The sequence below is a fragment of the Daphnia pulicaria genome, chromosome 6, assembly GCF_021234035.1.
Source record: "Daphnia pulicaria isolate SC F1-1A chromosome 6, SC_F0-13Bv2, whole genome shotgun sequence".
NCBI lineage: Eukaryota > Metazoa > Arthropoda > Branchiopoda > Diplostraca > Daphniidae > Daphnia > Daphnia pulicaria.
Genome location: NC_060918.1, coordinates 19,675,263 through 19,698,878, shown reverse-complemented (window position 1 = coordinate 19,698,878; position 23,616 = coordinate 19,675,263). Strand labels below are relative to the sequence as shown.

Here is a 23,616-nt window from a genome sequence, read left to right as displayed (position 1 = left end):
GAAAGTTTGCAGCCATTCAATTTTATTAACCATTATTCTATTATTATTGATCCAGGGACCCTTTTTCTGAAGAAATTACCAGTATTATTGGTTATCAGTGGAATTTTCTTCATCGTAAACTATGAAGGCTGGAATAAGAACATGTAAGTTTTTTTTATTAGACTTGCTTCAATTGTATTTCAATTAATTTAAATATGTTCTTTGATAGGTTCCTGTGTTAAACAACCTCATACAGATTCAAATTCATTTATATATTCTTAGTTTAGTTAAAATTTTCCTTCGCTCTGAAGCATAGGGTAAAATGGAGTTGTGTTCATTTAAACTTAAATTTGAATTGTTTTAATTGGATCTCAATTAACTATTATGTTTTGTTTCATATTTTATTTTTAAACAGTCTAAATTTTGCAAATTCAATTTATTTGAAAATACAATTTAATTTTTTAAATTTGGATACTGTTAGTACTTTTTGCAGACGCATCTTTCTATACTTGTTTACATTTTTCAATTCGGCTGTCCCCACTGTCAACTGTAATATACTGCGTTTTTTATTTTAGTTTGTAATTGGATTTTATAATTCTAGAGTAGCTATTGAATTCGTTTAATTGAAAATATGGAACGTAAAGGTTGTGATTTAAGAAGCGAAGAACAAAAGGCTCGAGTTAAGAAGTACAATGACAGTCGAAGAAAAGGTTATTTTTTCTTAGACAAATGAAATATTTCAAATGTTAAATTTGCTTTATTTAAGGAATGAAATCTTTCGGACTATTTGCTAGTGGTGCGGATAACTCAAGAGACGGTTCTAAACAGAAAAAATCTGAACTTGTAGCTCAAAGTAGGAATAAGCGAAAGAGAGATGGTAAACTTGATTGTTTTATTCTTTGTATGACTTATTCGAAAACTACTTTATTGTTCTACTTTTATTGTTTTTAGAAAGTTTTTCTCGGTGGCCAGATATCCATGATCAACCAGCTGATTCAATTTATGTTGAACAAGATTTCAACCAAACTGTACCCCGTAAGAGCAGTTTTTAAATGTTTGTAGTATTATCATATTAATTTCTTTTCGTGTCCATAGAATTCCTGCAAAGTGCTCTCGAAAGGTTTTCTCTCTTAGAACAAAAGACTGGACTAATTTCTTTGGCTAAAAGTAGGAAGCGTAAAAGAAATGGTAACTTGAATCTTTTAACCTTTGCTTCTTCTACATCATTTTTGGTCTACTTTTATTTTTTTCAGAATGTTTTTCTCGGTTCTCAGAGACCTGTGGTCAACCTGTTGATTCATTTGATGTTTCACACGATGCTTCACAATGGCAAAAATCCAGTTTGAATATTGTTCAAAGTGCACCTCTAAAGAAAAACAAACTGCCCAAAGATGCTTCCAGAAAGATTAAAAGTAAACATACCAGTTAATCCATACTCTGTCATTGTACACCAGAAAAAGGAATGAAAACATCCGTAAATGCGTCTTTAAAGAAAAACCAACTGCCTAGAGATGATAGCTGTTCTTCTCATCAACTGTGTCTACTTTATCCGAATCTGTTGTACAGAAAAAGTGAATATTTGTGTCAGATGATTCACCTGTTTAAGTGAAACAGATAAATGCAAAGAAAAGGTTGTGTTTTTGTGGAAAGTAAAAGAAAATTATACACGAAATACGTCAAATACTTCCATTCCATGGTAGTACAGTCTCTTAGAATTTGCGTTGTAAAAATTATACGTAAAATCTAACCTTTTATTAATTTTTATCTATAGGAAATAACCAGAAGCAATTAAGTGGTACTTTCCGGAGCCATTAAAAAAGAACATGGTATGCACAAATAGATTGTCACAATTTTGTATTTACGAATGAATCTTTACATTTTTTCCGATAAATTGGGTTTACTACAATGCCGTTTCAGATGTCGGTATGTCGTATGTTTCATTGAAGCCGGTAAACAGGAAAACTGAAAAAATTACATGGTTTATCATTCAAAAGAAAAATTGTAAAAAAACAAAACATTTTGTATGCAGTTACAGTTATGGAGTAAACTGTGTATTGTTCGATTTCTACGAACTTACCATTTGGAAAAAAATTTCTTATGTGTAGAATAAAACTAAACGATATCTCTCAGTGCCACCCAAGGATGTTACATCTAAAAATCCAAACTTCAAAACGGATCAAATCAGCCTAATTCAATACGATTATCTCTTCCTTCTTGGAAGACATAGGGGGGGGGGGAAGCAACTGACACGGCCCAACGTTTCCAAGCCGAATGCTTGCACTAAAAATTGTAAGTTTTTGTTTTTTAATGTTTAATTGTCATCTTACTTGAATAATTTGGATATTAAGCAGCTTGAAGCTATAATAATCACTATAGCTTAATTAAGTCTAAGCGCGTGTAATGTTGTCAATGAAAAAATTAGTTTATAAGTAATTTGAGAGCAGAATAGCGCTTTAATTATTGGGGTATGGAAATGGCATAAAAGGAATAAACCAACCAAAAAATTTACGACAGAAGTTTATTCCACATTTTGACGCTATTGCCGATGAAAGATGCTCCATTTGTGGAATGATACGCTGTCGTTGCAAATCTCATAATCTTCCAATATTTTACCTGTTGGATTGCATTCTGGCAAAATAACTCCACAGAACAAGGATTAAAATTCTTCTGTTTCATCTGGCTAACTTTAATCTCAGCCCATTCCATTTCCTATTATGTAATTGATTTTATTTAAATCCAATAACTTCTTAGTTAAAGAAATTGCAGGCAGAGTTTGTACTTTATGCCAAAATTCAAGGTTCCTCCCAGCTGTCTTATCTTTTTCTGCTATGGATTGGAAGTGCAAATGACAAACAAAGGATTTGCAACCGTTCCATGCAACACATTCCTTCCGGGGGAAGAATTTGTTCATGCAATTGAAGAAACTCATAAAAACCCCTTTTTGTTGCAGCACAAAGTGGAAGGATTTCTTACTTCAATGTTTAGCGGTAAAAATGTTACGTTCGGAATATACAAATTTGATTCGTTCTTGTCTTCCGTGAGGTTCTTTGTGGGTATTACTATGGCGAGTTCCGGTCCAAAAACCATTATCTGGTAGTTCCGTGCATTTTTTTGTTGTATTAGTGAAAGGGGGGAGGGGGGTTGTCTAAGTGAAACTTTGTGAGACAAACAATTGCATGTCTAAATTAGAGTCTAACTCACGTACTTTTAGGGGAAGTTACCCTATTCCGAAAGGTGGGAGATCAATTAGTCTGGAAACAATCTCCGTATAATTGATTTTTATTTGATTCATAAAAAGTTAAATTGCTGCCCTGTTTTACTTACTCCTGGCTTTGTCAAACCATTTTCGATATCCCCGACATCAAGAGCTTGATTTGGCGTCAAATTTTCATTTATTTGTACGCTAATTCATTTTATTTGTTTACATCTCAAACTGCTGAGGTGTGTTTTTCATTTTAAAAAAATTACATTTTTTTTTCAGAATAAAAAATGTGATATAGGCAGAGATAAAGAAATTGGTTTCAGATAGGGGGAACCAGTGACAAGCCAGGCGTTGTGAATTTTTTTTAGAAATAAAATAAATGTTTTGTTTGGTGATGAGGTCAAAATAAAATGGAGGAGTGACGATCTGGAGAGGAGTGGTGTTGCGGGGAAACGAGCCATGAGGAAGTAGTCCCTGCACGTAGAAAGTTTTTTTCTATTTGTGTCGATGTGTTCTTATTTTTCCAACGCGGTGAGCCCATCTCAACAAATGTTTGTCGAACGTTGTCATGTGCAACTCAGAAAAAGTAAAAAAAATTGTAGAAGTTGTCAAGTAAAGTGTCAATTTTGTCGAGGAAAGTTAACTGTAGAAATTGTCATTTGAGTGATTTTTAAAATTGGCATGTGAGTGATTTGTCAATTTGTCATGTGAGTGATTTGTCAAATTGTAATGGGAGTGATTTGTCAAATTGTCATGGGAGTGATTTGTCAAATTGTCAAAATTATCTTAAACAAGATGTCAAATAAAAAATTTGTTCGAAGAAGTAGTTTAGAATATTTAATGTGTTGGTTATTTTTATCCAGATCCAAGGTTTTGTCAAGATTTTGCAAGTCCGGCCATTCGGTGTAGTATTAGCCATTAGGTGTAGTGTAGTCACTAATGCTGCTGCTATAGCAAGTTGGCATACCAAAGACACACTTGCCCGTGGTTATCTCATCTCAACTATTGAAAGTCAACAACAAAGATCTCTAATCAACTGCAACACAGCTCACGAGATGTGGGTACGACTATCGGCACAATACCTTAGAAATGCTGTCGAGAATCGGTATGTACAGTATCCTGCAAAAAAAACCGAACGGGAAATCTCCACCTGTCGGTCGTTTTTGTAGTCGCAAGAAAGCGGTTAAGAAAAGAAGCTAAGTTTCACGGCCTGATGTTCAACACCTGAACTACTGTGATCTCTGATCTGTCAATATTGTAGTTTTTGCTCTTTGGCTCTTTGCTAGCAAGGCCAGCTAATTACAAATGTTGTGAACTTGTTGAGTGATTTTTTACAGTGAAAAAGCGTTTTAAGAGTATTATCACACGGAGAAGTGCTTAACAGTAAAAGAAGAAAGTGGCTGTCGGCGGCTTTAACGAAAAGACAATAACAGGCAATGAAAAAAAAGTTTGTCGAATTGAATCGGCGTATGAAGCCTTTGAATTACATTTATGGCAGTGAATTAAACATTCAACTTATTAGTCAAGAATCTGCCGTTACGGATGCCCAATTACAACCAAATTTGGAAACTACGACAAAATTTGTTGACGAACCAGTAAAAGGTGGAATAGATTGAAATCCAGTTGCCCCTTTATATATTCTTATAATGAGTCAATGTTTTACTCGGTTGGAACAGGTTTGATGACCAACTGCCATTATCGAGCAGCATAACCAATTTACTTGTCAAATGTTTGAACTTACGAGATACATGGTTAACAAAACCACCAGTTCTAACTATTATCCCCCCCCCCCTCCTTGTCCAAAGATCAACAGCGGCTGGAAAGCTCTGATCCGGTCTCTAAACTTGCTAAAATTGGGGACAAGACCAAAAAGGCTCTTACGTAAATCGTTTGACTCACTTAATTATTTCAGTTCAAATTATATTGCTTTTGTTTTCAGGGCAATTAACAAACCTAAAACAGAAACAAATTAAACAGCTTGCAGCACAATTGTCTGTTGAACAGCAGCTCTACTCTAAAGAAATTACTGAGGCTTGTGTTTGCTCCGATCAAGCCAGAAGAGCTGTAAGAGATTGAGCTTTATATATTTGTTGGTTCCTTCTGAATACCCTTTTCTGTGTTGATTCTTTTTAGGAAGCATTCCAAAGTTTGGCTTCAGATCCTGGATTGCATTAAATGCTACCTGGCCTGTGCACCTTTATCGCTGAAGGCGTTCGAGTTAATGATGTTCAAAACAAGTTGGCACCTGTTGAAGCACTGCTTTCCAATCAAACGCTTTACCTTTAAAAAGAAGTGAGTTTACATATTTGCAGTTCTTTCCCAGCAGCTCCGTTATTTATAATTTCATTTATATTTTCAGCTTCACGAATGAGTTCCTGCTGTCACGTCTTGCATGGACAGCAAAAACTTTGTCTTCGGCAAGAAGTGGATAATCATTGGGCTTTGAGAGATTCTCTTCACGCCTGATTTGCAAAAATTACCCCACAACGACGAATAATTGCAAGACTCGTGTCGCGGTTGTTCTGTTGAGCGCTGGGCAACGACAAAATGCCATTGGCGTCATTTTACCACGCCCTCGTTGGTAATTTCATCATCTCGTAATGCCCAAATGATTTAATCAATTTCTCAATTTTGTAAAATTACAGGATCATCCAAATTGGGAACGGAATTGATCAAAGCCTTCATTATTCCGAAAATACGAACGATATAGGTGGACGCATCGAACTTTACTTGGATGGAACAGGGCAGGCCAATGCCGATCGGATAGCAGCCTCCCACATCAAGCAATTGACGATCGTATGTCTTACCTTAAAAATGTGTTCATCAGTCAGCTTCTATGTTCTTATTTTAATTGCATAAAGTCATGAAAGTGACGCGCCAATCGCCTGATAACATTGACGATTACCGTCAGGAGTTCGGGTAACTTGGGCCGGCTCTTCACGGCGCCGTAAATAGAGCCCGATCTCAGAACACAACTCCGGCGGCGTCGTCTACTGGCATTTCATCAGCTGCATGTAAGGATTTTGTGACTCATTCCTAGGGTGGTGATATCAGGGTCAGGCCTAATAATGGAAATAAGTTAAACAACTTGCTGGCCCTTAAAATCGTCATCGAAAAGCGAATTGAAAGTTTTTTTTCAAGTTAGTCTACTTGTGCGCTAAAAAGCCATTCTCTTTAACATTGACATATTTTTATCAGGATCACTGTTGTAATTTTCTAATCCAAATGTGCTAGCCGACAACCTCCGATCGCTGCGTCATACAGTTTTCGTCGACGATTTGGATGTCACTTTGTCAGAAGAAGAGGATGTGAATCAGGTGGCCCAGGAAGTGTTCCATTTGTTGACTAAACAATATTTTTACCGCTCCGACAACAGAAACACGAAGATAACGTTTCGCTTTTATTTTTAGGACTACTTGTCAAAATTTTTGGCGAGGATCTCTGCACTGACGTCTTAAAAACTACTATTTCATGCTTAACGGACCCTCTACTTAATCGCGACCTTGTTTTAATGTTACTCGATTTCGTCTTTTTGCAAATCCTCCCAATATGTGCTTTCCAACATATGTGTTGTTTGTCGAAGCTTGTGTACTGAAATCTTGAATTGAACTCAATGTTTCGAAACGTTAGTTGACATGCCGCTGCAAGATTTCGGTTAGGGGAAAAACATTCATTCTAAACTGAATGAAAGCAGACCTGAAAAATTCAGAAGCACACGGTTCAACCTCGCCAGCATGATATATTACTTTTAATTCGGATAAACGCCTGTGTAACCGACGAGAAATACAATTCTAAAATCGTATTTTGCCGCTTCTAAAAAAATACTTAATACACTAAAAATACTAAATTGCTGTCCCATTTTTCCGAAACAGCGTCTAAATGCCATACACACCACACCATCGGGAGCGCCTAGAGTCGGTAACCCTAGAAAGGAATAAACAATACAAAATGAAAATGCCCCTAGGCCATGTCTGGCTTATGTCCCATCCTTTTCGTCTCATTCCACTCGCCCCCTCCTCTTTTTTTGTCATAACGAAAAAATAGACAAGTACAATACTTTGTTTGTATTAGTTAATTTTTCTCCCACTAGATGTTTTTTACAATTAAAATCGCGTTCGGATTTTATTGCAGGGTACTGTACTTCAAACCAGATTCTTTGAGTATCGTTTCAAGCCAGACAAGGACATCATGGCGCATATATCTGAGATAGAAACCATGGTCACACAACTTACAGTACCCACCAAACTATTAGGTACACCCCCCTATTTTCAATGCATTCTTATGGCACTACGTGTCCTAGAAAAATGCAATAACTCTTGAACCGCTTGGGCTAGATTTTTTTCCTTTTTGCCCTGAGTAGATCTAATGATGATCTACATTTTTTCTACACATGAAGTTGTCGTAGGATTAACCCCCACGGCGCTACGGTATCGTTCAGTTTATTAGGTACACCCGTTTTCCCCCCATATGCGCCGTGTTAAATACGGCGTTTTCAAAAATTTACAAAAAATACTAAAAATCAAGCTAAAATCTTTTTCTTTGTGCCAAAAGATGCAAAATTCTTCACTCTATACGAATATAAAGAATGATTTACAATCAAACCAACTCAGAGAACCCTTCCCTATACCCTAAAGTTTTCCACTTCAAAATTTGTACTTTTTACTACACACTTGCACTGTCGCCCCCATAGGCATTAGAAATTTCGACAAATTTTGAAGTGGAAAACTTTAGGGTATAGGGAAGGGTTCTCTGAGTTGGTTTGATTGTAAATCATTCTTTATATTCGTATAGAGTGAAGAATTTTGCATCTTTTGGCACAAAGAAAAAGATTTTAGCTTGATTTTTAGTATTTTTTGTAAATTTTTGAAAACGCCGTATTTAACACGGCGCATATGGGGGGAAAACGGGTGTACCTAATAAACTGAACGATACCGTAGCGCCGTGGGGGTTAATCCTACGACAACTTCATGTGTAGAAAAAATGTAGATCATCATTAGATCTACTCAGGGCCAAAAGGAAAAAAATCTAGCCCAAGCGGTTCAAGAGTTATTGCATTTTTCTAGGACACGTAGTGCCATAAGAATGCATTGAAAATAGGGGGGTGTACCTAATAGTTTGGTGGGTACTGTACTGATATTGGAGCAGAAATTGACGCCATTTCTATCATGACGAAGATCATATGTACCTTGCCACCCAGCTATCGAAGTTTTGTCACAGCGTGGGATAGTGTCACATTTGCAGATAGGACCATGGCATTATTAACATCCCGTCTACTAAAAGAGGAAGAGATGGCGAAAAGATGGAACACTGGAAAATCGGATGCTCAGGATGCAGCTTTCTTCGCCCACCAAAACCCGTCTTATCCACAAACTTTCAACCTCAACTCACGTGGTCGTGGACGTTCCAGACGTGGTGGCCGTTCTAACTACAGACAACAACCGTATAGATTTTGCAAATATCGACGCTGCAACATTGCTGGCCACACCATAGAAGATTGTCAAAAAAGAATTCGAGATGAAGAAGATGCAAGGAAAGAAAAGAACAACGCAAGTGCTGCCAAAGCTGCATCAACTCAAGAAAAAGAAGATGCTGATAACCCTGAACAACATCTCAATGATGACGCTTATTTTTCATCTTCATGTTTCATTGGACGAAGCAATTCAGATTGGTTCGCAGACTCAGGTGCCACACAGCACATGAGTGACCAACGTTCCTTTTTCTGAACCTTCAAACCAGTTCTTCCTGATTCGTGGACTGTTAGTGGAATCGGGTCTACTCGTCTATTCGTGCGTGGATACGGTATTGAATTCATTGTCTCAGTAGGTACCATCAAGCGAGTAGTCACTATTGAAAATGTCCTTTATGTACCCAATCTTGGCACCAATTTAATTTCGATTGCTGCTGTTACCGCTGTTGGCCTGTCTGTACATTTTATTGAGACCAAAGTAACCTTTAAGAAGAACAAAGCAGTTGTCATGATGGGCGAGAGGATTGGAAAAACGCTTTATCATTTGTCCATTCTTCCAAAATTATCAGAGATGCAACAACAGACAGACATAGCACTCCTTTCAGTGCCACCATCTACACCAATCGACGTGTGGCACCATTATCACTCTCTCCATCAGTTGTGCACGAGTGTCCTGCAAAGTTCAAAGGTATTACGCATCATGACTTTATTCCCTTTCAGTATGCCAACTATTATCTCATCAGGAACCTGAAAATACAACGAGCACTACACAAGTTCATTGCTGAATTTACAGCCCATTACTGACATCTGCTTACAACAGCTGCTCCATTCATTCATTTCCAGGTTCTCGACTAGGGAGAACAGGCAACGTGTCACTACTCCCTCTCTACTTCCATTCCAGAGTCGTTGAAAGAGAGAAATGGCTAAAAATCTGGGTAACTAGGCCTATAAATTTTAATCAGGATTCACTGCTGATGTCTATTGTATTCTCTATTCTGTGTTGAAACGATAGTAAAGGTTGGTGTAGTTAAGTTAAGTACATATATATACATATATATACATGTCTAGTTAGGTGTAGTTAAATTTTTAGGAAAAAACACCCAAAAAATATTCCCTCATGTTTAGTACGTAAATTTATCTCACTGTGTAAAGTGTGGCTGATTTCTTCCGGGTTTTCCAGGAAATGAACCATGCCACACATGCGGTGAATTCGTACATTGGCGTAAAGAGTGTCCCAACATCAAGTTCTTGCCTTGCCGTCATTATTTCGAGCTGGGTCATCATTATCGAGATTGCGACACCCATTTGTTCTGGCAAGAGATGTGCTTGAGTTCCGATGACAAGTCTGAATTCTTTAGACTGTCTTTGATTGCTGGTGCTTTATCAATTAATTAAGAGTGTAACTTTAAACAAAATTTTTCATTTCCAGATGTACCAGAAAACTCTGGTTTGGTGTTGACACCAACCCAAGAAGAGATGGATCAATTTGAACCATACATCTTGCAGACCTATAGAAACAATTGGGAAGAACGGCGCTTTTATTGTCAGGCCACCGACAAAACTGAAACGTGATTTCAAGTTGATGGATGATCTGAAAAAAAGTCACCCCCCTGGATCAATTCTACACGCAGCCACCCAGCAAACAAGATGGGGTTTTCCTCTTGATCGACAAAAAGTCCCAAAAGAAAGGGAAGGGTAATAAAGGAAACATTAAACATTCGAAAATTTAAATACTCTAGCCGTTCTTCAAATTAATTTCCGTTTTTTAACAGATGTCACTGTCGAGGCATCCCTTAAGGCCGACAAAGCAAAACGCGGAGCTCTCTACAGTAGCACAACAAAACTAAAGATGCCGATTTGGTTTGCCATGCTGCACCATTTTAAGAACGTTTCGGAAGGTAGGGAACAGAAGCCACAGTACGTGATTAACGTTCTGTTTTCCCTCTTCCCTGTTGACAGCAACAAAATGTGGTAAAAAAACCAACACATATTCATAGTGGAAATGTCTAATCAATTTTTCTTTTTTAAAAGGTACTTACCCAATCTTCGCCGGACTTTTAGGCAATTTCTGCATAATCCGGACGAAATTATAGAAGGAGTCAACGTGCCTCAAATCTTCCTCGGTCAGCTGGGGAGTTTTTCTGCCTGGCACGTGGAGGATTTGAATCTCTTTAGCATCAACAAGCATCACTTTGGTGAACCAAAGCATTGGATCGCGTAAGTGATTTTCTTGTTGTTGCGATAGCATGCAAGATGTAATAAACATTTTCATTTCATTTAGGGTCTCCTACAAGTACACGGAGGAGTTGCGGCAGCTTTTCCGTGACCAAGTTCCGCATTACTATGACTCTTGTGAAGCTGCGGACTGTTGAGTGTTACTTCAACTTACCCTTGATGCTCGTGTTATTAATTTATATTTGTCGTTAAAAGGCACAAGGGGATACCTGTTTTTCCTCAGATACTGATAGGTCATAGTCCACCTATACCTTTTCACACTTTGAAACAGTGTGCGGGGGATTATGTGGTGACCTGCCCATCAGCTTTTCATTTCGTGCTCAACGAAGGCGCCAACGTGGCGGAAGCCATGAACTACCCCAGTAAGGAAAGGAAATTTTACAAGAATCCATTTAAAAGATGCACCTGTCCGCGTCTTGCAGGTTATACAGCCATCGAAAGGAAATTACTTTTCATTTTCTTATTAGTCAGCAAAGAGGATATGAAAAAGGAAATTGCGATGCTGAAAGAAGAGCTGGAGAAGGTGAAGGCCAAAAAAGAGGAAATAGAGAAAGCTTTAAAGGTGGAAATTATAGGGGACCTAAACATGAAAAAGATGTTCTCCGGCGTAATAACGGCATCGAAAATTTTTTATTTCTGATTTCAATAATTACTAATATCTCACTCTGTTAATTTCTAGATAATTTTCAGCATTAAATGGTGAAGAGAAGCGGAACCCCGTATCCTTTATATGATGTTCCAAATAGACGTCCTGGATTGGTCAAATATCAGATGATGTTTAAAGTATACATTTCAACTATACAGATAAATTGAAATAATCAAATATATTCTTATTGCAGGACGAAAAAACAAGATGTTTATGAAAAGTTTGGTTCACTCTTCGAATGAATTGAATGGGTTTTTTCAAGGTTTTGGTTTTGGTTTTGAAGTTAAAGAAGTAGAATCAATGGAAGAGCTATTAAAAGAAGTGAATGATTTTGTAACATCTGATATATCTGAGTTCCAAGGCATCTTCGTCTTCGTTTTTTCTCATGGATGCTACGACAGAATAAGTGATAGGTAGAAGATTAGAAATCCAAAGCCTGAGTGATTGAAAAAGAGAAAAGTGATCGAGCTATTATAATTATTCTCATTTTTTAAATAATTTAATAGTGAGAATACAGAATCTAGTTGGCCTCTTCTAGGTCTGTCAACCAATATTATCCTTCATAACAGCTCTCTCGGCTAGGCATGAATGAAGAAAGTAGCAGCCAGCCCTACCTAGACCATGGCCTACTAAATGGTTAAGGCCAGTAAACTTGTATGGTCCTCCATGAAGGGGAGAGGCGTGGCCAAATTTTCTTGCAAGATCCAATTAGAATCTTTTCTGATCACGTGCTGATTAGATCCAATCAGGATAGGGAGGATACGACGAAGCCATCTAGCGCTCGATAATACCACCCGATGAATAAAAATAAAAAAATAAAAAATTCAAAATAGGGGAAAAAGATATTGGTTCTAAAAACGCAAACTGTAAAATACAAATTTATTCGGTTGATATTTTAATTGTTTTACAAGTTTTAAAGATGGCGAGGCTTAAAGATTAAAGAGGACTTTTGTCTAAAAACTGTGTTTGTTGTGCTCATTTGTCATTTCTCTGCATCCAAATGTCAAGAGTGTGGGCTATCTTCCTTGCGTTAAAAAAGTGATGCGGTACCAGTTGTATTTTGTAGTAAAATCGAGTAAGTTTATTGTACGTAAAATATACATTTATTGAGATGACCATGAAAATAATGGAATTAAGAGACTTTTGTAGGAACGCCAATATTGTAGTTGTCATTAGTTGATTTTAGAAAGTTTTTTGCAGATCTCGGGGTCGAAGTTCATGCTCAACGGCCTAAGGCCGTTGTTTTTGGCCTTGTGGAATTCCTTGTTCCCCAGCTTGAAAAATGCATCACTTTTTTGTGTGAAATCGCACGTCCTGGGGAAAATAACAAGGACTTAATTTGAGTTGTTTCAAAGAAATATCTAAAACCAATTTTGTCCAACAAGAGAAAATTGTATAAAATCCAGAACAAAAGAGAATACTTTTGATCCTGCCAATAATGTAAGTAGAGCTAAAACATTGAAATATTAAATGATAAAGTACTCCCTTTTATCCTTTCTATCTGCTCACAAAAAGGATTATAAACACACAAGGTGAAACCAAAAAATGTACGATGAAAACGATTCCATTGTTGATATCGGCCATTGCAAAGAGTAATAAAGAAAAACATTATCGGCGTCATGCGACATTTCTGCGATTCTCGTACCACTCTCTGAGTTCACGAACTTCAGTCATGTCAGGATTAATCTATTTAAAAAATAAGCGCTGTAGTATAACAGAGAAATGAAAAGTTTAACAATTAAATTTTACCTGCACGACGGTAGACGAGAGTGTTTCTAGATAACGACGTCCAAATTTGTTCGAAATTTTTACACTGGGTAATGCTACAATGCATTTATCTGCCACTTTTTCCAATAACGAACCTAACGTTTGAAGACACGATGATTTTTTATTTCACTCACTGATTAACGTACCTCGATAATTAAACAAAGAATGTAGTCTAACCTCTGTGTTGGTACTGTCTACAAACTCAGCTGTTAGAGACCTCGATATTTTTGTTATCTTTGTTTCAACCAAAACCATTTCTTGCAAATTGATTTGATTGAATTGATTTGATGTCTTTGTTTCAACCAAAACCTTTTCTTGCAAATGCAATACCAAACCAATAACATCTGAATACAGGGTCAATTAGTCATATCTTAGTTACCGTTCAAATAGAAAAATTTGAATGATAGTGCAACTAGACAACTTACCAACAATACTATCATTTTCCAGGTTAGGTAGCTGATCAAAGGGAACAAAGTTGAAGGTGATTGTAGGTTTTTCTGCTGCCTCTTCAGTAACCTCTCCAACAATGAGTTTCTTAGGCTTTCCTAGAATTACTCCCACCTAAACCAGCATTATAAAAACAAAGTTTTGATCTCAATCTTGAAATTAAACAAAGTGAACGTATTTCACTACCAGGAACAAGTGGCTCGATATCCAAAAGACTGATTTATTTTTTATTTTTTCCCCTCTGTCCTGGTTCGGCCAAGGTTATCCGGTAAGGGCATAACCTCTCCCCCCTTTTTTTTGTCAACCCTTTTTTACAGTCACATCTTTTTTACTGTTCCCAAGGACGTCTATGCCCCATGGCAGTGAAATGCTAAAGTACGTCTTTTTTTGTATTCTCACTTCCTCTTTGGGAGTCACGATTCTCTCTATGCATCGTAGAGCTATATATTCTATATTTGTAATCACGAATAAAAATTGTAGTAAAACAAATTTATTTAGGGTAACATTTTATATACATGTAGAGTAAATTATATGGAGTCACCATATCCAATAAAGAGTAACCAAAATACTAAGATTTAATTATTCAATATGGAGTCACCATATTAATTAAGAATTACAAAAATATCAAACAGGTTATTTTTCAATGTAGAGTAATTAAAATTCCTATAAGAGTTCATTATTACATTTGGAGTCACCACATTTAGTTAAGAGTAACCACAATACCAAGAGTTTAAATAACACAATAATAGAGTTACCTTGGATTTATTTAGCAAAACATTACATATTACGAGTAAAAATACACAAGTAGAGTACATTACTCCGTTTAGAAATGAATTTCGCAATTCTTAATCACTTATGGATTAAGAAAATGATTCGTGATACTGCAAACGTCACTTTTTAACATCTATTGCCATATTTAAAACAATCAATTCTCAGATGACACGTAAATCTAAAGGTATTGAACTGTTTTATGAATCTATGAACTGAAAGTATGGAACAGTAGTGAAAAATGGCTTAAATCCTTTCTACATTCCTTTTTCAAAAATAGCAATGAAATAGGAAAAAGAGAATTACGACGGAATTTTCTGTCCATCCTAGTTGAGTAAGTTAACTAGAGTACCACTTTCGATACAAATTCTTGGTTAAGTAGAAGACCACATTCAAACAACTTGTCGGCAAAGGTTGTCAGTTGCTGCAGCATGGTTTAAATGCTACTGTCATATCCATACTTCTCCATGAAGAAGTCTAAGCTAGATATATTTTTATTGGAATTCATTCATCTATAGATGCAAAGTTGGAAAGTCCTTCACAAATGAAGTTTGTTAACCAAATTAATTCTTTTAGGTGGTAAAAGTAAGATGGTAAACTAACCGTACGTCTGTGCATCATATTCTGACGATTTTTAGATTTCCGTTCGATTTTTTTTCCTTTTTATTTTGAGTTTTTCCTCTTTCCAACACCGCTAACCTCAGCCTCTCTTCACCTTCCTTTGCGTTGCTTTCAGCGTTCTCTTCCTTAACGACTTCTTCGCCCACTTCCTCTGTCTTCAACCCTATATCAATTCTTCATCTTACACTTTCACAACGTCATTTCCCCCACCTTCAGAACGTACGTAACCCCCAAAACTTCAAAGTCCCAAATCTGCCCCCAACCTTTGAGGTTGGTGTAGCAGGTGGCCACAATCATTTATGGCCAAATCATGTATTATTGAAGGTATTCCCTGTTTTTCTTTAAGACACTTATGCTATGCTCTGATTTTAAGAATTATTTTATTTCACTGTCCAACAGACAGTACTGAACATTACACTCACACAATCCATAGTCTGCAGACTGAGTGTGCATACGATCATGTTTTTGCTTATGACGGAGACATTTTCCTATCTCCAATGAAAGATAGCTTTAGTGGGCATGAGCTGCAGCATCTTGATAAAAACTATTAAAGAGTGTCTTAAAGAGCATATTTAGTAAAAAAATGTTTTCTTTGCAGATTATAGTTTTATTGTACAGTGATAGAAATTACGTTTTAAAAGGTTTATCTGCTGAATGCAGAATTTCAATACGCAGTGACAGATTGCATTACATGAAGTTCCAATCATGGGCATTGTGTCAATCACTCTTGTGTGTGTGAATTGTGAAGCTACTTTTGTTGGTAAATTATATAAATTTGGAATATGTCAAGATCAATGGGGTTTTATGGAAAGAAAGGGTTCGTGCAAGAAGATAGACGGTGTTGTTCAGTGTGCGTTTAAAGGCTAAATTAAACTCAATGGCGGCCTGGATACAAAATCATTTCGGGTAAGATATAATAAAAATTTTATTAAATAAGGTATCTCCTCATTTTTCTTTCAAAAACAGAATTTTGCATCAAGTAATGAGAGGAAGTAGAACCAAAATTAGGCAAACACCATGAGATCCGGTTAGTATGCCTCATTATGGTTACTCGTTTATCGGTTACTGTTTACGGTAGAATTATTAGAGTTTTATCATTTTTATCGAAACAAGTAAAGTTAGCGGAAATCTGATGATTTGGTTCTTCAGCTGACGTTCACTCATCTTAATCAATCAGAATAAGCGATGAAACAATTGATAACCAATTTCAGCTATTTTTGACTCTAGATCACGAACTACTGAAGAAACTGATAATCAAGCCGCTTCAGAGAGAAGGCCATATCTTATACCGGATAAAAGAGCCTTGTAAGTCGAGACTTCCGGTGGAAGTACTGGAATGCGATCCGAAGAAACAGATAATCTAGCAGCATCTTAGGTCATATGTGATACTGGATACATCAGCTGTAGAGGAACACTTCGTCTCTTCGTCGTTGTTTGACACGAACTGCGCTGGATCCATTGTATCTCAAAAGAATATGCAGTACTAAAGAGGTAATTTAATGAAAGAAAATAAATTTAATTATTGAAAATACCATTTTCAATAAGTTTTCTGAAACGACAGAAGGTGAAGATGCATTAATTCTCGCAATTACAATAATGTCAACGATGTCAATGATCCTCCGTCTTGGAAGTGATCACATGGAGAATAGTCACCTGAAAAGTATTTGTCAATGTGCTGAAATATATGTAGTTCAATTCTGTCCTCCATTCCTTCAGCTTCAGTAAGACGAAAGCCAATTAGTGCTTGTTTTGATTTGGTATCCTCATCCACATGCTGGCGTTCCGTAATACACGACAGAACATGGTTCTGTTGCCAGCCTTGGTGAAAGCATAAAGTAGAAGCAATTGAAGATGACCATTTTCTTCTATGTTCTGGAAGGTAACAAGGTAGTCCGCAGGAACAGTCCAGATTTCAAGTTCCTGACCTATTTTCCGGATAATTTTGCTTTTTTAATTATAATTTAAGAAATTCAACATATCCTTGTGGCAAATTTTTGCCATAACCATATTATCTTGTGTTGTAACATTCTAATTGACAAATTTGTTATAGGCCAATTTGTCCTTATTATAACCGCTTTCTGCTTCTTCACTTGAACAAAGGTGAGGTCGTGTTAACTCGGAACTATAAATACTGAATTTCAGAAATTCTCCCGCCCTTGTTATTGAGAAGTAATAGCTTTGAATTCCGAATTGCAGACCAGTGGTTGAAACCAAATTGAAACCAAAGAGAATGTCCTAATTGACTTACATAAACTTCTAAATGTGTGTGCTTGTAACTGCAACTATGTTTAATTAACTGACGAGTGACAAGTAATACAGTGAATTTATTCTAAATATGTATTTGAATTTAGCTGAAAACTTCTTTTATTACTTTTCAGATTTCATTTATGGAATTTTCAACTTATATTGATGATATGGATATTTTTCAAATTTGTTGTTACTAATGGGAATATATTTGCGATCTGAGCGATAGATACGCCACCTCCCAGTTAGATTGATCGAATGGACATTGGAAGAAAAAGCTTCACAATAGGGGCTATAGCTCGAATTTAGGCCTAGAGTTAAGTAGGCCGTATTTCTTTAGAGTAGTAGGTCAAATTTCGCTTATCTACGTTCAACTCAGAATAAATAAAAATGAGAACATACAACTGAATTTCATTTTAAAGTTGTTTTTACACATTATTCAAATGTAATTTTTCCAAACATACAATTGGTTAATGTAATTTGTTACCTCATGAAGTGCTAACTTTGGAATTACCAACATCCAGAGTAGAGAAACTAGAAAAGAACTTCCACACACAGCAATTCCAGAGTAGCTCTATATGAAAAACCATTAAGACTGCTATCGAATATGAAATTAGCTTCATTAAAAATACTGCCCTTACTCAACATTCATTTGTGTAAATTTTCCCTCAACGCATTCCACAATGTCTGATTTTCCAATTCCGACATTTTTTAATCTGATGATGATGACATGGTGCTATTTGTTGCATATAAATTCCAATTGGTGATGGGTACGTTGATTTTCTTCAGATGTTTAATTTCATTCGAACCCCTATTGTCTCCAGCAAATGTGTCGTTAATTCGTTGGCACTTGATAACTTTTAAATTCTAACAGCCATTGATTGAGTAAAATGTTTCCGCAATTTTAACGAATCCAAAAACGTTAAAAAATTCCTACTCGATAATTGATACTGGGACGTGACGATCTTTGTAAAAATGTAATGCAATGTTTCCAAACTCAAAATATCTTACGAGAATTAACATATGTTTTTACACTTACTACTGTTTCGATGTCAATTCAACGGCTAACCTCGATGTCACCAGCATCGTCTCTAACAATGGCGGAAATTTAATTTACTCTTAAAACCATATTTTCTATCGTACTCACAAATTTGATCTCAGTAACATAAAAGAAAGACAAGAAATAAAATGTTAAAACTAAAGTTTTGAAAATGGATAAATGAAAGTAGAACTAGATGTGCTTCAATTAACACCAGGCTACCGAGTAATGCTTTCGAAATTTTTAAGTTCTGAGTTAAATTGTATAAAATATGGTCTTAGATTTGTGGACTTAAACGCCATATAACAACTAGATCTATTTTACGCGATCCAAGATCAGTTGGCATTTTTGCGATCAAGCACTTACTTTGATTGATTACTTGAAATGTGCGATGCTTCCAAACCCAATTGCTAGTACATATTGCTGGTTACGCACACAACTGTAGTCCACATAAAATTTTGAAATAATAAAAAGTGTTAAAGACGGTTTCGTCTCAAACAAGAAGGAGTATTGCGATGCAAGCAAAATTTTTAAAGACATCAATACTATCTGTAAGAAATTTGAAGATTTCATGGGGCACTAATAGGAATTGCTTGAGTCCTCCATCGACACAATGCAAACTGTTGCTGCAGTTGCCGTTACAATGGCAAACAAATCGGCAAAATTTGATTTTGTTTTAGGTTACCTGACACACTAGTCTCCTACAAATTTCTTAGAGATAAGCACGAGAAGATTAAATGAATAAATGCTAAAACTATTGCTTCATTTAAATTGACTTCAAATTAAATTTCATTTTACATATTGACAAATGTAATGATTTTTTATTTTATAGATGTTGATGAAAAATGGAATGAAATGTTTGAAGTAGTGAAAGAGAAAAAAGCTGATACTTCTCTATAACAAGATTACCACCAACTTTTTTTACACAGAGAAATTGTTGATAAAGCTAGTGAACTCTAAGAACATACTAAAGAAACAGCCAAATGTTGTTGGAGGACTTCAAATTCTCAGTAAGTTACTGTATTGCTTTGGTTGTATTATTTTTACAGCAATTTCAATTTCCCACTTTTAACTTCTATGTCGTTTAATGTTATAAGATTACTTTGATTTGGTTATATATCTACAGCAATTAAATGTTATTAATTGTCATATTTTCACTAGGGATAACTTAAAAGTGGAATAACTAACGTTGTTGGTGTTATAGGTATGATTTACTGGAATCACAAGCGGGTACGACTTTGGTACGATGGAAAAAATTTTGTCCCACCATTATCTTAAATTAGAAATTGTATTCGTACTGAAGTATATTAATCTTTTGATTGAACGGCATTGTAATTACATCGAAATAAAAAAAAAAGATAATTCCCATACTAGATGACGTCTTAAAAGAACATTACATCGCGATGTTCCGCTCAATCATGCTTGATATTCAGGTTGGTGCTAAATTTCAGTTTTTTTGTCATAAGATGTAGAAATGCAATTATGTAATAGGACAATCTAAAGGAACGAAACTGTCAGTACAGTAAATTTCCAAACAGATGGAGGAAGACTACGTGAGAGTTTCAATAACTCAAGCATTTCACGAACACCGCACGAAACGTCATGGCATGGTCAATCTCCTGGAGAGTGCCATAAACGGGAGGAAACGGATAGCAAAATCGCCGCAGTTGAAGTAGAAGATGTCAGATGAGTGTCTTAGGAGCCTTCAGATACTCCAATACGGTTTCGACCAATCTTTGTCTGCTGGGATTTTTCCCGGTACCAATGTCTAAAGTGTGGCACGCAGATAAGCATGTGACACTTTTTCCAAACTTCCATGAAAAACGATCTAATTTACAATGCTAATTTCATTCTTGTTTATATGTTACTTTTCGGATGTTGTTATTGACGTAAAAATATGGGTGAAAATGAGATTGAATGATGATTTCAGAGAGCAAACATTTTTTCACGCTTAGATGTCTTAGCAATAGTCGACTTTCCAATCATACTGTTCAATTATATCATTCAAATATAAATCATCAATTATAATTTTTTTGTGATTCGAACCATCAACCATGGACAGATATTATGTCACTGATTTGACGAGTGACGACAATTACTTTATGGTCTTTATACACGCTGGATGTAGCATGTGGCCTATTCTGAGGCGTCAACGAAGATATTCAATTCCGTACGGACAATATTTTCCTTATCCGCAAAGATGCAGCGGGAGAATTCTATTTTCTGCAGCTGCTCCATTGCACCGAAGAACTGCTCAAAGCATTATCGATCTGAACCAGTGTCTGGGACATCTCACTTCAATCCTTTTAAGCCCAGTTCTTTTAGTCAAATTTTGGCCTTCAGAGTAAGTTGTGCAGCAGTTCCCCAAGGGTAAAAAAGACCCGCACTTTCGATAAAAGTTCAACACTCGTGTAGGTGATGTGTATTAATTTCATTCGGAACCCCAACATGTTAGTGGCGGGCCTCTCTGTGATTCCAAGGATGATCTCCGCGTCGTAAGCTCCAATGTTGATAAACTTGTTACTCTTCGAGTCGAATGGCGGGAGTTTCACCAAGAGACGGATGTCGTTCAACACCCAATGGTCTAGGTGAAAGTCGCCGCTCTTGACCAACCCATTTACTGCTGTCGCTCACCAGAACGCTGCTTCCATGCACCTGCCAGAGTAGAGGTAGTCATCGACGTAGATGTTGCGCAGAATGGCACCATCTGCCTCTCCTCAATCCACGGTTGTATCGAATGCGACTAAAGATGGCGACGATGTCGGATGTCCAGGCAACCACTCCCTAGTGGAAACGAAGAACGGAAACGAACGGCGGGAAGTGGGTTTTGAAGGGTCAGTTTTGCCGTGACGTAGTTGTTAAGGCTACTTTCGAGATACTTTGAGGCCGCGCCGAATACTAAGCGCAATTCTTGACACCCAGAGGCCATTGGTACACCGAAATGGGGCAGCCAATATCGGGTGGGTAGCTCTTCTTCTTCCTTGACCGACAAGCGTCACGCGTAGCTTTCTATAAAATTCTTAGTTATGACTTCTGGTAGAATTCTTCGTGCACTGGATCTCTTGAGAATTTGGTCAGGAACGAGCAACGTCAAGTCTCTGCTACACTCTGATTAATAGGTAGCAAGGGTGTGGGATCCAACTCTCCATAAGGCTGTAATTTGATAGCCCAACTCTAACTTCTTGGTTTCAGCGTGATATAATAGGAAAGATGCACTATCCGGCTATCCCAGTCTCTTGGAAGAAACGGCGGGTGTTTAGTAAAGTGTAATGCGCTGACCAAGAGTGCATACCGTTTACTATGTATCGTCTGTATCCCCGCCCCTTTCACGCTCTTTCCCTTTTTGACAGCCACGATCATGTTGTCCCCTCATAAATAACTTCCCCCAAGACAGGATCGTTTCGTTCCGCTTGGAACGACGTTAATTATCGATACCTACAACCCCTCCCAAATGGCCGTGCGGAAATGAGTATATAAACTCCCGCCGCACCCTCCAAGAGTTAGACTAGTCATCTCACTCGTCCTCAACAGTTGTAAGTTAAACTCTCTCTCCCTCTCTCTCTCTCTCAGTTTGTATTCTGTGCTATGTAGCAAATAAACTAGTTCGGCCTAAATGTTTGAACCGCTCTTCGAAGTAAGCGCGCCTTTTCGAGTCCCCAAAAAGCGCCTTACAAAAGGATCCCAAGATTCCCGCCAGGTTCGCTAGGTTAGGAGGACCCTCGCCTCTCGGGGGTATAGTAAAAATATAGGTTTTTGTTCTATAATCTATAAAATTACTAATCAATGTGTCCAGAAATAGATTTAATTTAAACATAATTTGATTCCCTATCCTTAAATACGGTCGAAGTCATTAGGCAATTTTTGATATGTTAAATTTCGTAATTGAAATTCACAATTTTTTTAAATTACGCAAAAAAAAACAAATCAAATTTGTTTTTAATGACTTATTTTTGTTTATTCTATTTTAAAATATTAAAAATGCATTTGAAAATTCATCTTTATTATTTATTGTGTTAGGGTAAAGTACCTAATTCGGGACAGGCCCGAAAATTTCTTATTTGGGACGAAATAACATTTTTCAGTTTAATAGAAAAACTAACCCGATTTTTTAAAGGGAAAGTTGCTGAAATTAAAGAAAATAAACGGATCTACGTTTACATACAACTATGTCAATGTAGCTGTACAAATTGTAAAGATATGACAAATAATATATTATAAAAAAGGACTTAGAAAAAAGCTAGATTTGGGACGTTTGAAATCCATCCATATTAAGTTATTTAGGGGTTATTTTGAGCTGAATTTAGTCTTAAATGAAAGAGCTCGACAGAATCTCTAGATTCCATTCATTGAAATGCAAGAAAAAATCAGAAATTTCCATAAAATCGATCGAGAAGCTTGCTGGTGATAAAACCCATAACACAAAATCGGGACACCCAAGTACACAAAATCGGGACAGTATAATGTACGCAAGATGGTACTAGTTGAAGTGTCAATATCTGGGATTTACTAACTTCTTTTAAGTTACGTGCAGTTTGACGACACTTATTTTGAGGTGGATGTTGATCATGCTGAAAGTTTTTTCATTACGTCTTTATTGATGATTTTTTAAAAGAGTCTTGCATTCCCTTATTGTTAATTCCATTTTAATTTGTTATTACATACTCCTAAATAAAGTTCAGGTGGCACAGTGGGTTAAGTAACTATCAGTTACCTGTGTAACTTTTAGTCGTTGGTTCAAATCCAAAAAATTATTAAAATTATTTCTAAAATCGCCTGAGGGCTGTCCCGAATTTATAACACAGTGAAGATCCCCGTAAAATTAATTCTGTGGTCACATCTCTTTGGTCTGCATCATACGTTGAAGAGATCGAAAATGTAAGATATATTCCGATGGTACAGTGGGTTCAGACTCCGCCTAGGAGCTCGAATATCTTTATTGGTCCTTGGTTCAAATCCTAGGAGATCCAATTTTGAAATTATTTCGAAAAACGCCTCAGGGCTGTCCCGAATTTATAACACAGTAAGGATACCCGTAAAATATAGTCGACGTCCACTTCCCTTTGGTTTTCATGAGTTCATAATATATTGACGTATTCCGATGGCACAGTGGGTTCAGTCGCTAGCTGGGAACCACGTTATACTTTTTATTATTGGTTCAAATCCGAGGAGAGGTATTTTTGAAATTATTTCAAAAAACGCCA

General features: G+C 36.6%; 1 protein-coding gene and 1 long non-coding RNA gene across 6 annotated transcripts; both read left to right on the top strand.

The window, feature by feature from the left end:
- Window positions 1-526: 526 nt before the first annotated feature.
- Window positions 527-1,835, top strand: LOC124341924. 2 transcript variants are annotated; one of them, XM_046794880.1, is made up of 7 exons: window positions 527-689; window positions 746-856; window positions 931-1,014; window positions 1,075-1,167; window positions 1,233-1,391; window positions 1,472-1,675; window positions 1,751-1,835. In XM_046794880.1, exons 1-6 carry the CDS (start codon window positions 611-613, stop codon window positions 1,486-1,488), a joined length of 543 nt encoding a protein of 180 aa, XP_046650836.1. In that variant the 5' UTR covers window positions 527-610; the 3' UTR covers window positions 1,489-1,675; window positions 1,751-1,835. The 2 variants fall into 2 exon arrangements, with proteins under 2 accessions (XP_046650836.1, XP_046650837.1); XM_046794881.1 differs by lacking the exon at window positions 1,751-1,835 and having other exon boundaries at window positions 1,233-1,676.
- Window positions 1,836-4,363: 2,528 nt separating this feature from the next.
- On the top strand, window positions 4,364-6,951 carry LOC124341664. Of its 4 annotated transcripts, none has more exons than XR_006918563.1 (9): window positions 4,364-4,783; window positions 4,858-5,062; window positions 5,121-5,245; window positions 5,315-5,473; window positions 5,541-5,762; window positions 5,827-5,977; window positions 6,043-6,195; window positions 6,380-6,498; window positions 6,592-6,951. It is a non-coding gene; the product is annotated as an uncharacterized LOC124341664 (long non-coding RNA). The 4 variants fall into 4 exon arrangements; XR_006918561.1 differs by having other exon boundaries at window positions 6,043-6,321; XR_006918562.1 differs by having other exon boundaries at window positions 6,380-6,951.
- The last annotated feature ends 16,665 nt before the right edge of the window (window positions 6,952-23,616 follow it).

What these genes read in the sequence shown, in the direction of transcription:
- LOC124341924 (XM_046794880.1), top strand. Translation starts at nt 611, where the DNA reads ATGGAACGTAAAGGTTGTGATTTAAGAAGCGAAGAACAAAAGGCTCGA. An exon ending in CAATGACAGTCGAAGAAAAG is followed by an intron (nt 690 to 745) that starts GTTATTTTTTCT and finishes GCTTTATTTAAG; the next exon opens with GAATGAAATCTTTCGGACTA. An exon ending in TAGGAAGCGTAAAAGAAATG is followed by an intron (nt 1,168 to 1,232) that starts GTAACTTGAATC and finishes TATTTTTTTCAG; the next exon opens with AATGTTTTTCTCGGTTCTCA.